General features: G+C 49.4%; 1 protein-coding gene and 1 long non-coding RNA gene across 2 annotated transcripts; one reads left to right on the top strand and one right to left on the bottom strand.

Moving 5' to 3' along the window:
* Nucleotides 1-7,102: 7,102 nt before the first annotated feature.
* Nucleotides 7,103-11,309, bottom strand: LOC145535682 (uncharacterized protein CXorf49 homolog). Its single transcript, XM_081564062.1, has 7 exons — nucleotides 11,228-11,309; nucleotides 10,981-11,154; nucleotides 9,708-9,892; nucleotides 8,924-9,047; nucleotides 8,310-8,386; nucleotides 7,982-8,027; nucleotides 7,103-7,419 (listed from the first exon to the last, which is right to left on the bottom strand). Exons 1-7 carry the CDS (start codon nucleotides 11,307-11,309, stop codon nucleotides 7,379-7,381), a joined length of 729 nt encoding a protein of 242 aa, XP_081420188.1. The 3' UTR covers nucleotides 7,103-7,378.
* Nucleotides 11,310-11,313: 4 nt separating this feature from the next.
* Nucleotides 11,314-14,010, top strand: LOC145535505 (uncharacterized). Its single transcript, XR_014075445.1, has 2 exons — nucleotides 11,314-11,936; nucleotides 13,525-14,010. It is a non-coding gene; the product is annotated as an uncharacterized LOC145535505 (long non-coding RNA).
* The last annotated feature ends 1,008 nt before the right edge of the window (nucleotides 14,011-15,018 follow it).

The following is a 15,018-nucleotide window of genomic DNA, read 5'->3' as shown; positions in this document are numbered from 1 at the left end:
CTCCCATTCTGAGGGTTGTCTTTTCGTCTTGTTTATAGTCCCCGCCCCACCCCCCACCCCCCCGCAACCTTTGCTGTCCAAAAGCTTTTAAGTTTAATTACATCCCACTTGTTTATTTTCGTTTTTATTTTCATTACTCTAGGAGGTGGATGCAAAATCATATTGCTGTGATTTATGTCAAAGAGTATTCTGCATATGTTTTCCTCTAAGAGTTACATAGTGTCTTGTGTTACATTTAGGTTTTAATCCATTTTGAATTTATTTTTGTGTATGATGTTAGAGAATGTTCTAATTTCATTCTTTTCTGTGCAGCTGTTCTCCCATCACCACTTATTGCAGAGACTGTCTTTTCTCCTTTGTATATTCTTGCCTCCGTTGTCAGAGATTAATTGACCGTAGGCACATGGGTTTATTTCTGGGCTTTCTATCCTGTTCCTTTGATCAATATTTCTGTTTTTGTGCCAGTACCATACTGTTTTGATGACTGTACCTTTGTAGTATAGTCTGAAGCCCAGGAGCCTGATTCCTCCAGCTCCATTTTTCTCTCTCAGGATTGCTCTGGCTATTCACAGTCCTTTGTGTCTCCATACAAACCTTGAGAATTTTTGTTCTAGTTCTGTGAAAAATACCATCGGTAATTTGATAGGGATTCAGCATCAGTAGGTTGCACTGGGTTGTATAGTCGTTCTGCCAATATTGATTCTTCCAATCCAAGTGATCTCAGAGAGGCAGCAGTGAGCTGTGGCTTTATTTTTTTTTTTTTTTAATTTATTTATTTTAGTTGGGGGCTAATTACTTTACAATATTGTAATAGTTTTTGCCATACATTGACATGAATCAGCCATGGGTTTACATGTGTTCCCCTTCCCGGACCCCCCACCCACCTCCCTCCCCATCCCATCCTTCTGGATCATCCCATTGCCCCGGCCCTGAGCCCTTGTCACATGCATCGAACATGGAATGGTGCTCTGTTTCACATATGACAATACACATGTCTCAATGCCATTCTCCCAGAACGTCCCACCCTCACCTTCTCCCTCAGAGTCCATAAAATTGTTCCATGCATCTGTGTCTCTTATTCTGTCTCGCATATAGGGTTATCGTTACCATCTTTCAAATTCCGTATATATGCATTAGTATACTGTATTGTTGTTTTTCTTTCTGGCTTACTTCACTCTGTATAATGGGCTCCAGTTTCATCCATCTCAGTAGAACCGATTCAAATGTATTTTTTTTAATGGCTGAGTAATATTCCATTGTGTATATGTACCACAGCTTCCTTATCCATTCATCTGCTGATGGACATCTAGGTTGCTTCCATGTCCTGGCTATTGTAAACAGTGCTGCGATGAACATTGGGGTACACGCGTCTCTTTCAATTCTGGTTTCCTCGGTGTATATGCCCAGCAGTGGGATTGCTGGGTCATATGGCAGCTTTAAAGATCTAAACGTAAGACCAGAAACTATAAAACTCCTAGAGGAAAACATAGGCAAAACACTCTCCGACATAAATCACAGCAGGATCCTCCATGACCCACCTCCCAGATTATTGGAAATAAAAGCAAAAATAAACAAATGGGACCTAATTAAAATTAAAAGCTTTTGCACAACAAAGGAAACTATAAACAAGGTGAAAAGACAGCCTTCAGAATGGGAGAAAATAATAGCAAATGAAGCAACAGACAAACAATTAATCTCAAAAATATACAAGCAACTTCTGCAGCTGAATTCCCGAAAAATAAACGACCCAATCAAAAAATGGGCCAAAGAACTAAACAGACATTTCTCCAAAGAAGACATACAGATGGCTAACAAACACATGAAAAGATGCTCAACATCACTCATTATTAGAGAAATGCAAATCAAAACCACAATGAGGTATCATTTCACACCAGTCAGAATGGCTGCTATCCAAAAGTCTACAAGCAATAAATGCTGGAGAGGGTGTGGAGAAAAGGGAACCATCTTACACTGTTGGTGGGAATGCAAACTAGTACAGCCACTATGGAGAACAGTGTGGAGATTCCTTAAAAAACAGAGCTGTGGCTTTAAGTTTGCCCCTTTGAAAAATGCATTTCTCAAGGAGGCAAAATCTGTAAAAAGAGGTACAGAGTGTATTGTTAGAGACACAGCACAACAAGTAGGAGAGCACACAGAGAAACAGCTTGTTTAGTTAAGACAGAGAAGGCAATGATACACACTTGGAGAGACAGGGTGTGGGCATCTGTCCTAATGAGGAGGAGTGCAGTGAGAGGCAGTTAAGTCACTTATATAGGGCAGTCCTTTTGGGTCTTTGTTTCCGTTTGGCCAGTTATCCTGTTTCTTTTCTCACACCTGACCTGCCCTAGGACCCTCCCCAACATGCATGAGCAACTCTATCCCAAGATGCATGCCAGCACAGAGACCTAAGGGGGAGACGTTGCATCACATATTATGGGGTGGGGCCCCTTTGTTTTTGACCCCCAAGGAGCCTTTCTGCCCATGTGCAGTGTCTCTCCTGCCCTGAGAATGGGACACACGTGACCTCTTGCTCTTTTACTCAAACGGAGAGTAGCCCCTCTGTCTCTGCCAGAGCTGTTATCTTAAAGTGTCCTCAGGAGACAAAGCCTGACTATTTACCCTGTATCTCTTATTCTTTCTCTTTCAAAGGGCAAGCCGGAGGTTGATTGTAAATACCTGGACTCAAGCCCGCTTGCCTCCTTCCTTGGGAAATGGAAAGCAGAGGCTAGTTGCAAATGCTTGGCCTCACAAGAATATGATCTTTCTTTCCATCTCTTTATGTCATCTTCAACATCTCTCATTAGGGTGTTCCAGATGAGGATCTTTATCCCTTCCCTACCTCTGCCTTTCCCTTTTGGTAATCATAAGTTTTCAAAGTCTGTTTCCGTTTTGTTAATAAGTTCATTTGTACAGTTTTTTAGGTTCCACGTGTAAGGGACATTTGTCTTTCTCTTTCTGACTTTCTTCACTCAGTATGGCAATCACTACGTCCATCCATGTTGCTGCAAGTGGCATTATTTCATTCTTTTTATGGTTAAGTAATATTCCGCTGTATATAGGTACCACATATTCTTTATCCATTCCTCTGTCGATGGATATTTAGGTAGGTATTCTTGCCTGGAGAAACCCATAAAAGAGGAGCCTGTTGGGTTACAGTCCATGGGGACGCCAAGACTCACACACGACTGAGCAACTAACACTTTCACTTTCACTTACTAGCATATGAAATGAGCACAGTTGTATGGTAGTTTGAACGTTCTTTGGCATTACCCTTCTTTGGGATTGGACCCCATGAACAGGATAGCAATGTAACAGATTTCTATATAATAATTTTGTACTCTTCAACTTTACTGAATTGATTTATGAATTCTGGAAGATTTCAGGTGGCATCCTTAGGATTTCCAATGTATAGTAACATGTCACATGCAAACAGTGACAGTTTTCATTTTCCTTTTCCATTTTGGACTCCCTTTGTTTCTTTTTCTTCTCTGATTGCGGTCTCATACTGTACTTTCTACAGTTTATTAAATAATATGGGTTTACTGAAATTAATTTACATAAAAATCTAAGTGCCTACAAACATTCGATTATGGAAACACCACTACAATCAACATAAAAAGCATTTTCATCAGCTACAAAATTGTTTCATTCTCTTTGGTAGTTTAACCCCTAATCTCAAGCCCGAGACCCTGGCAATCCCCAGTCTGTTTTCTGTGTCTATAGTTTGGCCTCCTCAAGAATGTGAAGTAAATGGAATCGGGCAGTATGTAGATTTATCCATTTGGATTCCTCAGAGAAAAGAACATATCGGTGACTTCTGGACGTGCAATGTACATTTATGTCACCTGAGTATAGTTACATGGGTTGATTGGTTCATGATTATTTGTGATACTGAGGGCTCACACGCTCCACAACGTGTATATGTATGGTCTGTTTAATTCAATGTAATTAATCTTTTATGTTTGGAAGGGTTATTTTAATAAAAAGCAATAGTAAATCCTTTTCAAAAAGTGAATCATCCTGGTAAAAGTCAGGCTGGCAGATACCTCAAGAGGACTAGGGAGGAAGAAGTGATTGGCTTGGAACAAAAGGGGGGTTCGAAACTACAGGCCTGTTCTCCATCTGCATCTGAGCAGTACTTACCAGGCCTTCAAGATCGCACGAGCACAAGGGCATCAAGCACACCACAGTCATTCAAACACTGGGACACTCCAGGGACTGGGATAGTTACCCAGGGATAGTCAAGGTGGAAAATCTGGCAGCCCCAGTGTGCCCGGCCGAACCTGGCCAATGCAGGTGAAACTTACCCCACATTAAGTCAGCTGAGTAGCAGCCTTCATTGCATCTGCAAGCATAACCCACTGTTATCACGCAAAGGAAACTACAAGCCAACTGCAGGGATTAGGACTTGGACATCTTTGGGCAAGTTTACTGTGCTCACCACCCCAGGCTCCCTCTTCAGGACTCACCTCCTCTACCTTCTTTGTTTGTGCCAATCTCCCTCAAGAGTCCAGAGAGAGAGGTAGGCCTGGGGCTGGGGCTGGGGCTGGGGCTGGTGGGGTGGGGGTGTAATGGGGAGGGAGCCTCTTCCCAGGTGTTGGACAGGCAGGATGGGGCCTAGGGCTCTCCAAAGCAGCTGTCACTGTCTCCCAGGCTGGAGAAGGGGCCTGAGGGGGAAAGGCAACAGGGGTGCACCGAATGAGGCTGGGCTTCGGCCTTCCTCCTACCCTCTGGGGCGCAGATGTATTTCTTTAACCTATGCCTCAGATTTCCCGCTGGAAGTGGAAGGCTTGGGGCTGAGCCAAGGCCTGTGATGTATATGTTTCCAGCAACATTATAGTGAGGTAGTTGGTCTGAACTGTGTGCCCAGAGGAGGGAAGGGAGCCTGGTGAAAAGTGAGCGAGGGGTTGTGTTCACGCCCTCGCACCTCCACTTCCATGAGCTTCTCCAACTTCCTCACCCTGGTGACCACAGTCCCGTGCCCCACTCGGCCCAAGGGTGGTGCTGATGCTGGTGCTTGACTTCTCCCCAGGCACAACTTACCTACGTGTCTCGGTGGGCAGAAACCTCAGCGGGAAGGTCTCTGCCAAATCTACTCACTCGGACAACAGCGAGATGTGCTACACCACCAGGCAATAACCACCGGATCAGCTGTAAACTAAGTGATCAGGCCCTCCTGCTCCAGGGAGGGGTCTGAGTGGAAGGAGTAAGTCCCACGCATGTTCTTTGCTGACCCTGAGGTCTGTGACTGGCCCAACCCTCGTGCTCTGTCCACCTGACCTCATGCCATGAGCCCCGGAAGGAAGTCAAGGTCAAAATGTGGGGGAAGGGCGGGCCCAAGGGCTCCCCATAGCTCAGGTGCAGTCACCCCTAACTCCCCACAAGTAATCCAGGTTGGGGGGGGATCTCCTGTTTCTAAGATGGGCAGCCACGTCCCAGGTAGTCTCCGAAGCCACCCTTCCCATTTTCACTCATCCACACCCTCAGCAGTTGGCAGACATCACAGAATCGCAAGGTAGGATCCAGTGCCTCCTCCAGCGACTCCAACATTTTGGGATGTCCTGTCCTGAGGTTTGGTGAACTGCATCCTCCCCCTTCTATGTTTTGGGAACGTGACAACACCCCTTGAATAAAGGAGATCCGACCCTTGCTTCGGCTCACTCAGTGCCTTACAGAATCTGGACCAGGCTCTATTTCCATTACTCCCCGAATCACACCTTTCTGCCTCAAGGGGCATTATCCCTGATGACTTTAATTCACCCAGAGAGATGCCCAGGCACCAACTTTGAATGTGCTACCTACCATCATACCCTCTTTTGTGAAATAAAACCGTGGTCTTTCAGGAAGGGAGTCAGGCAGAACCTACCCTCATTTCACTCCAATACAAATGTGTCCCTCTGAGTCTCAGGCTGGCACAGCCCTGGGGTCTTGGCTGAGAGAAGGAAGTCCTCCCCAAACTTCAGGGCGGGAGGGAGGGACGGGAATTGAACATGGATTTCAGACTCAGTCTTGTGTGCCCTAACAAGTAGTCTGGGAGACTGAGCTGGGACACTCCGGGAAGTATCATTTGCAGGAAAATCTATGTCATGGGGCTGGTGGAACGGTATTTGATGGAGACCCTGTAAGAACACAGACTTACCAACCATACTTGTCATAGAGCCTGATGGGCCCGTTTCCACTCAAGGGCAGAGAGACATCCAGGCTGCAGGAGTGCAGGCTGGTCAGTTGGTTAGGGCAGGGAGGATATGAAAGCTCCAAGGACCGGACCATCCATCTCTAGCTGTCAGGGTGCACTCTGCCCCAGACTGGCACCAGACGCCTCTCCTGACCTCCAGCTCAGCAACTAACCTGAGCTTTTCTCCTGTGTTCCCCTGTGTTCCCCTGAGCTTCGATCCTGCTCCCCAGTTCAGCGGGTCCAAGATTCATCCTCATGCCCTTTACTGAACCCAAGGAAGGGGAAGCCAAAGTTTTGGTGCCTGAGTCTCAGGGGTGAGTGCTAAAGAGAGCGGGGAGAGTACGCAGGTTCCTGCTTGCAAGGTGGCTCCGGGGGTGGGGTGGGGTAGGGACTCCACTGAGAGGGTAGGGCAGGGGAAGGGGGAAGATGAGCAAACCTGTGCCTGTTACCACCTGCTTAAGTAAACATGCAGGCAAGGTCATCGATGGCAAGCCAGGGGAGAGATCGAGGGTGCTCTGACAGGAAAGCAGAGTGGTCGGGGTAAGCAGGACAATGAGTGCAGTGAGGGAAGGGTGAAAGACTGGAGCTCTGTAAGGGGGTCATGACTTCCTTCTGACAGGGAGGCAGAATGGCAGCAATGAATGGAAACTCCTAAACCCCAGAGGAGGGTGTTTAGAGAACTAGAAGAGGGCCTTCAGGGAAAAGGGGGGACGTGCCAAGGTGGCCAGACAGAGCCCACACAGAACACACACTAGGGGCGCTCCGCTGGCCTGACGGCCTGGATGGTAGCACAGGCTGACCCAGAGTGCCCCCCACAGGATGCCAGAGGTACTGTTGTGGAACAGGCTCTGATACGGAGTGGCTCCCCACCAGGCCTTGCCCCATTCCCCCAACCCCTACCCCCCAGAGAGAGGACAGAACACAGAATATGAGAAGCCTTTTAATCAAAAACTGCTGTGAAACTGGGGCAGACAGGGGGCAAAACAAGGGGCAGAGGATGCCCTGGTGGAGGCAGAACAGGAGGCAACAAGCTTGGCCACAGCTCGCCGGCCCCGGAGGTAACAGCTGCTCCTCTTGCCGGAAGATACTGGGCTCAACCTGTGAAACAGCAGAGTCAGGGAAGAGCCTCAAGCCAGGGCCAGCCCACGGCCCTGCTCAACAGCCAGGACTGTGGGAAGGGGTGTGGGGTGTGTAACACTCATTTCAAAGGATCCGGAACTTGTCAACCTGGTACTGCATGGAGGCTGCAACAGGGAGAGGCATAAACAGGTGCTCTAGACAGACGGACATAGAAGCCTGTCCCCCTGTCCCCGTGGGGAACCACCTAGCCCTGCAACCTGAAACCCACATACCCCCAGCCCCGATGCAAAGAGCTCTGGGCCTCGTCACTCCCCACTACCGGAATTAAATGTGGAGCCATTTCCTAAAAGGAAACAAAATGTGCCAGCAGCTCTCAAGGTCGGGGCCACGCCCAGACCATTCAAAAATTGTCTCACAAACAATCCAACAAGAACCTCCGAGGCCACACCAGATCAACAAGGCATCTCTACAAGTCCTATCAGAAGGAGCTCTCTAGGACTCGCCTGGCTGGCAGAGTGTGCACGCAGTCCACACAGCACTTTGCTCCTTGTCCACACGCCCAGCTGAACATGCACCGCCCGCTCCAGGGTCAGGCGTGATAGGTTCTCCTCCCCACAGGAATGCTGGTCCCTACGAGGCCTCCTGCACCGGCAGCCCACCCACCCCAAGGGCCCACCCCACTTCTGCATTAAGAACCCACTGCTCTCTGTCCCTGGTTCCTCATACCAAGTTGCTCCTTAAGGTCGTCTATTTCTCTCTGTAGCACCAGACACTAGGCCAGCAGACACAGCAGGAAGAGAAATGGTTAGTATACACCCGCCTCCCCTCTCCTCCTCCTCTCCTCTCCCCCCGGGCCCTCCATCCCAAAGCCAGGTGTCTAGACTGGCAAGGGAAAGACTTTCCTCAGAGGAAAGGAGGTGGGCTCCCTCCCTGGGGTGTGGGATGGGGACGGGGCGGGGGGCGGGGGGGGTGCCCACACATGTCAGTTGAACTTGGACCCAGATCCCACCATGGGGTTTGGGTGTGCATTTCCAGGAGCCAGAAGAAGCATTACCCGAGGACAGCCCTGCCTTGCAGCTGGCTGCTGCCGCCTTTTCGGTCTTGGGGGATGGTCAGTTGGTTCACGGTCACCTGACAGGGAAAGGACACACAATCCAGCTTCCCAGGCTCCCAGTGAGGTGGAAAGGGCCAAGCAGGGTCTAACGTGAGGTGAGGCAGTACCACCCTCTGCTAGCATCAAGCCTCCCCGGCTCTGCCCGGCAGGCAGCCCAAACCTTCTCTCTGGGCCTGCCCCTCCTATTCCTCAGGGGCAGCCATTTTACCACGATGGTCCCGAAAGACTGTGGTTCTGGGTTCGAGCCTCCCAGAGCGGCAGCCACGGCCAGCACCTGGGAGAGCAATGTGGGCGAACAGCACTTCACAGAAAACGCTATTAGCCTGCAGGTCTACGCCCAGAGTAGCTGTTGGGGCACTGCCACCGATCACCCCTGCCAAACAAATCCCACACAGAAGGTGATGGGGCCAGGGCTAGCCCTGCTGACACCTGTTTCCCATGGAAGAGGCAGCCTGAGAGCAAGGCTGAGGCCCCAGAAAAGAGAGAGAGACAGACAGAGGTTTCTGCCCTCACCCCTGGTTCCCTGCCCCCATATCAAAACCCAGGACACTCACCTGAGGGGCCAGGCCCTCTGGGCATGACTTCTCCCTTGTTCATGGCCACGGGCTCTGAGTTTCCTGAATCCTGCCCGCCTCTGATGTTGACGTTGGTGCTGCTGGGTTCTCCTTGACGCACCACCTGTGGACAAGACGCCGGTGCCCTGTCAGTGGTCAGCTAAGAACAAAGATTTCTCACTGACCTGGAGTAAGGATGTGTGTGTGTGCATGCACCTGTGTGTACCAGTGCATTTATATGTCTATGTCTGTGTGTGTGAGACCTCGTGTGATTCAAGACCGAGCTGAGGCAGGGAACTGGAAAGGAAACTGAAAGGCTGATCTCTTCAGCACATTCCCTCTAAGTCAGCCCCAGGCCAGCAGGCAGAGCTGAGCTGGGGACAACAGTGTGGCACTGAGAAAGCCTGGGGCCCCTGCAAGGAAGGTTTGGGGATCAGCTAGGAAGTAGGATTCAGGAAAGTGATGTGTCTAAACACCGAAGCTCTGTGAAGCTTTTAAGGGGCCCCTCAAATCAATTCAGCTACCAGCTCTCCCTTCCACTCCAGCCCCAGCCTGGCTGGAAACAGGCCAAGGGTGGAGAACCCAGCCCAGCACACCCAAAGTGCTACCTTAACGTTTGTCCCTAGTAAAAGACCCCAATCTGGCATCCTAATGACCCAGTGACCGAGGGCCACCCAATGACCACCCCTGAGGGATGGACAGAGGGAGCACGGGTGAAGACCTGTGTCCTGGGGAGGATGGCAGGGGGAAGAGGGGGGAGCGAGGAGGGGCCTGGCCTACTCACTCGGCCCTTTGGGAATGGGTCTCTATTTGGGTCGTTGTCTTCTCCGGACACCGCCATTGCTGCCACCAACTCCCGTGCCCGCCTAGCCATGGATTTCTTCCGAGCGCCGGTTTGCTTGGATTCTTTGGCTCCCGAAGGGACCAAGGCATACTTCTTGGACCTCTCAAGCAGCGGGATGCCGGAGACTGGGGGGAAGGTGACCGGATCCAGGGGAGTGGCCGAGATTCCCTGCTCCCAGGAAGGGAAGGTTCTCCCCGGGGCAGGTTTGGAGACGCCCCTGAGGGATTTCTTCTCCTGTTCCCCCTTCCTCCTAGGACTGGGCCGCGGTAGGCTGCCTGTAGTGGCAGCTGCAGTAGCTGATGCTACTGCTACTCCCGGGTACCTGGGCAGGCTGCCCCCCTTCTCCCTGAGCACGCTCTGCAATTTCTTAGGGGGAGAGACGTCCTCCTGCTCTGCATCGCCCTGCCTGACCTGCCTTTCCACAACCGAGATTAATCCTCGCAGAGCCGAGGACAGGCAAGTGCCTGGCACGTTAACGAGATTCTCCCTGCCTTGGACTTTCGAGTCTCTGGGTGTGTCCCCGGGGTCCTTGGGGCCGTTGAGCTTGGCCTGGCCTCTGTCTTTGGCATAAATGCTCACCCTCATCAGCTCTATCTCACTGAACTCATCAGAGGACTCGGAGTCGGACAGCAGCCCGGCTGGGCTTTCTGAGGGGAGCCGCTGGCGATCCACAGCCACCTTCAACCTACTCTTACTGCCTCTCTTCGGGATCCCCCAGGCCCGGCCCGCCTCGACTCCGCCGACCTGGAGAGGGCAGGCCTCAGCCTGTGCCTCTTCCCCACACCTCCGGGCGGCCACGCCTCGACTGCCGGGACGCGCCTCGAGGTCCCACAAGGGAGACCCTTCGCCGACCACGTAGCTCTCCGGGAACAGGCATCTGCGGATGCCCCGCAAGCCCAGGTTGGTCAGCTGCTGCAGGACGGTCGCCACTGACTCGTCAGCCAGCTGCAGGACGTCCCCCTGGTCGTCGGCCGGGGAGCCAGGCCGGTCTTCGCGGCCCCACAGCACCTGCCCTCCCGCTTCCGGCACCTCCCACTCTGACTCGAAGCCTTCAGGGTCTAGGAAGCCATCCCCACCCTCACCCTCGCCGCTTCGCGGTGCCCCCGGCTCGGGGCATGGCCTGGGTCCCCGCGGGGCTGTGGAGCTGGCCTCAAGGCCGCTGGTCTGCTCCCGCACTCTGAGCCGAAACCCGCTCCCCAAACAGCCGCCTCACCATCTGAGGAGCTCATGTCGCAATCTGGGTGGCCGGCGGACCTGGGACGGTGACGATTTATCAACCGGATCGAGGTGGCAGCGGTGGCGGCGGTCAGGGCAGGCGAGGCGGGTGGCGTCTGGCGCACGCCGTCAAGCGCCACGCGCACCACGCGCACCACACACAGGAGATCGCCTCAAATCACGCGAGGCTTTCAGCGAGCCAGCGCTGCCGCCTCCTCATTGGTCCGGTTCCTGCCAAGCAGCACACGCCTTGTTTGCCCGCGCCCTCGAGGTGTAACCAATGGGGTCGAGGGCCTCCTGTGGTTTGCTGCCAAGCCCAAAGGCCATCCCGGCAGATGGCGAGTTGGTGGCTGAAGGTGATGCTGCGTGTATACCTCTGTCAAGCCTCTCGTCCCACCTCCTCCTGTCCCACCTCCCCTTTCCGGTTAGAGTCACAGCCCTGAGCCCTGACTGTGTACAAAGTGGGTGGAGCAGGAGGCAGGAAGGTACTGAGGGCGCTGGTCTCCTGGGAGGTGAGGATGAAACGTCAGGATGGAGGCGCTGGGCGCCTAGCACGTGCTGAAAGCATTTGCCAGCCTCCCTTCCACCACAAGTCTTATGACCCGATGGGAGAATGGGCAGAGGAATCCCGCGCTCAGTGATGAGTGGTCGGCGTACTTCTCCCTAAGTGGCCAGAGGACAAAGGGATTGTCGTTTTCTTCTGTAACATCTCTGCCTCAACTGCTCCATCAAACGTTCTTGGCAGGCAGATTTGGGGGACAGTCTGGGGTTGACCTCACTCCCTCAGCTCTTTCCCCACTCTGAGGCAATTCAAAGAAGAGAGAGTCTCACTGTCCAGTCCCCCCTTCAAAGATGCTCACCACCGCTGACCCTGGAGATGTAAACTAAAACCACGAATCGGGCTTCCTGCACTAGGACGACAAGCTTCCAAGTGCTTAACCATTCCGAGAGTGGGTGAGTTGAGGAGCAAACCTCTGTGGCGGTGGTGCAAGAAATCCATTTGGGAGGTAATTTGGCTGAATCTATGAAAAGCAACTTATAGAGCAGGGACCCTGTGCCCGGCACTCTTCTAAGTGCTGTACATAAATAGTAATGCTTCCTTGTGACCCTCCTAGGACTATAGTACTAATGATCACCAGCCTCTTACAGGTGAGGAAACAGGTACTGAGAGGTTCAGCCACTGGCCCAAGGTCATTTGGCCCATGGGGATCAGTGGTAGAATTGAAACCAAGCAATCTGACTTCAGAGTCCTTGCTTTGATCCAAAGATCTTAAACCTTAAAAAAAAAAAAAAAAAGAGAGGAAAGCCATTTTTTTCCTCTCTCAGGAAGTCCACGGCCTGGCACACCTTCTAAAAGTGAGGGTTTATTTCTAAGATCTCTAGTTTACTCCACCGATCTATTTGTTAATATGGCACTAACATACAGTTTTCATTACTGTAGCTTTGTAAAGTTTTGAAATCAGGAAGTGTGAGTTCTCTACTTTTTCTTTTTCCAAATTGTTTTCCCTATTTAGGATCTCTTTTTAGATTCTATTTAAATTTTAGGACGAGTTTTTCTATTTCTGTAAAACATGCTATTGGGATTTTGATAGGGTTTGCATTGGATCTGTAGATCACTCTGGGTAGTGTGTTAGAGGAACAGATCCAGTGGAGTGTGTGTGTGTGTAAAAGAATTGACTCATTCGAATGTAGAGGCTGGTAAGTCCCAAGATCTAGAGGGTGAGTTGGCTAGCTGGAGACCCAGAAGAGCCAGTGGTTTAGCTCTAGCCCAGGTTAGAAGGCCTAAGAACCAAACCAGTAGAGCTGATATTTCAGTTTGAGTCTAAAGGCAGGAAAAGAAACTGATGTCCCAGGTCCAAAGGCTTTCACGCAGGAGGAATTCTCTTACGTGAGGAAAGGTTGCCTTTTCGTTTTATTCAGACTATCAACTGATTAGGTAAAGCCCACCCACATTATCAGGAGGAAATCTGTTTTATCCAGTTGACTGATTTAAATGTTAATCTCATGAAAAAGCACCCTACAGAAACACCCGGAATAATGTTTGACTAAATACCTAGGCACTCTGTGGACCAGTCAAGCTGACACATAAAATTAACCACCTTAGATAGTGTGGACTTCTTAACAATATTTATATTCCTGTCTGTGCAGAGAGATGCCTCTCCGTTTATTTGTGTCTTTTTTAGTTTCCTTCAGCAATGTTTTGTAGTTGGCAGTGTACAAGTCTTTTGACTCCTTGCTTGAGTTTATTCCTCAGTATTTTATTCTTTTTTGCTGCTAATGTCAATGGAATTGTTTTCTTAATTTCCTTTTCAAATTGTTCTTTGTTAGTGTATAGTAATACAACTGAACTTTCCTTTTGGATTTTGTGTCCTACAACTTTTTTGAATTTGTTTATTAGTTCTACCAGTTGTGTCCATGTGTGTGTGTAAGGGTGTGTGTAATCTTTTGAGTTTTGCATGTACGAAAGCATGCTATCTTCAACAGAGATAATTTTACTTCTTTCTGACTTGGATGCCTTTTATTTCTTTTGCTTTCCTAACAGCTCTGGCTATGACTTCCAGTTGTTGAATACTAACATAATGGTGAGAGCGGGCTTCCTTGCCTTGTTCCTCACCTTAGAAGAAGCGATTTCAGACTTTCACCGCTGAGTATGATGTTATTTGTGGACTTTATTATGTCGAGGTAATTTCTTTCTACTCCTAGTTGTTTGACTGTGTTTTCTCATGAAGGAGTGTTGAATTTTTTGTGCATCTATAGAGAAGATCGTGTGATTTTTGTCCTTCATTCAGTTAATGTGTTTTATTACATTGATTGATTTTTGTATGCTAAACTATCCTTGCACCAAGGGATAAATCCCTTTTGACCGTGGCACATAGTCCTGCTAATGTGCTGTTGAATTGTTTTGCTAGTATTTTGTCGAGGATTTTTGCATCCGCATTCATCCGGGAATGTGGCCTCTAGTATTCTTTTCTTTTGGTGCCTTTGATATCAGGATAACGCTGGCCTCATAAAATGAGTTTGGAAGTGTTCCCTCTTCTTCGATTTTTTGGAAGCATTTGAGAAAGATTGGTATTAATTTTTTAAATGTTTGGTGGAATTCTCCAGTGAAGCTATCAGTTCCTGATTTTGTGTGTGTGTGTGCAGGGGGGGTTGTCATTACCGATTCAATCTCATTGTTGGTCTATTGTGTTTTCTGTTTCTCCTTGATTCAGTTCTGGTAGATTGTGTGTTCCTAGGAATTTATCCATTTCTTCTAGGTTGTCCAATTTATTGCCACAATTGGTCATGATATTCTTGTAAAATCCTGTTTATTATTGTCACGTTGGTTGTAATATCCCCTCTTTTATTTATGATTTCAGTTACTTTAGTCTTTTCCTCTTAGTTAATCCAGCTAAGGACTTAAAAACAATTCTCTGTGTATAAAGAGGTTTGCTCACAACAGTGTTGTTTATAAGGGCAAAAAACCCTGACTGCTACTTACATTTTCATCACAAAAGCTACTAATATCTCTTGAAACTTGATTATGTGCTAGGCCCTCTACATGCATTATGTCATTTAATTCTCACAACAGCCATGTGAGGGAGACACTAATGTTATCCCTACTTTATATTCAAGGCACAAACATGCGATAACTTCTCCAAAGTCAAACACCTAGTAGATGGTGGAATCAGGATTTAAACTCTGGCCTTTGGGTTTATATAGATACAAATGTGTGTTATGCAACTATTAGCAGAGGAAGTATGTTGCAATAAATGATATCCTGCACTGTTCGAAGCAAGAACTCAAGAAATCTGCAAGTGCCTAAAATCGTTGTATTGAAACATGAATGTCCAGGATGGGTTTCTGGCAACCAGCGGGTCCAATGGCTCTGAACCTTTTTTTTGGTTATGGGCCCTGCGTTAGTCTGTTCGAGTTGCCAAAACCAAATACCACAGGCCGGATGGCTTAAACAAAAGACATTTAGTTTCTCATAGTTCGGGATACTAGAAGTCCAAGATCAAGGTGCCAGCCAGTTCAATTCCTGGTGTAGGCACTC

This window comes from Giraffa tippelskirchi, chromosome X, assembly GCF_054371585.1.
Source record: "Giraffa tippelskirchi isolate mGirTip1 chromosome X, T2T-mGirTip1v1.2.pri, whole genome shotgun sequence".
Classification (NCBI taxonomy): Eukaryota; Metazoa; Chordata; class Mammalia; order Artiodactyla; family Giraffidae; genus Giraffa; species Giraffa tippelskirchi.
The sequence above is the reverse complement of the archived record's forward strand: the minus strand, read 5'-3'. Positions and strand labels throughout refer to the sequence as shown.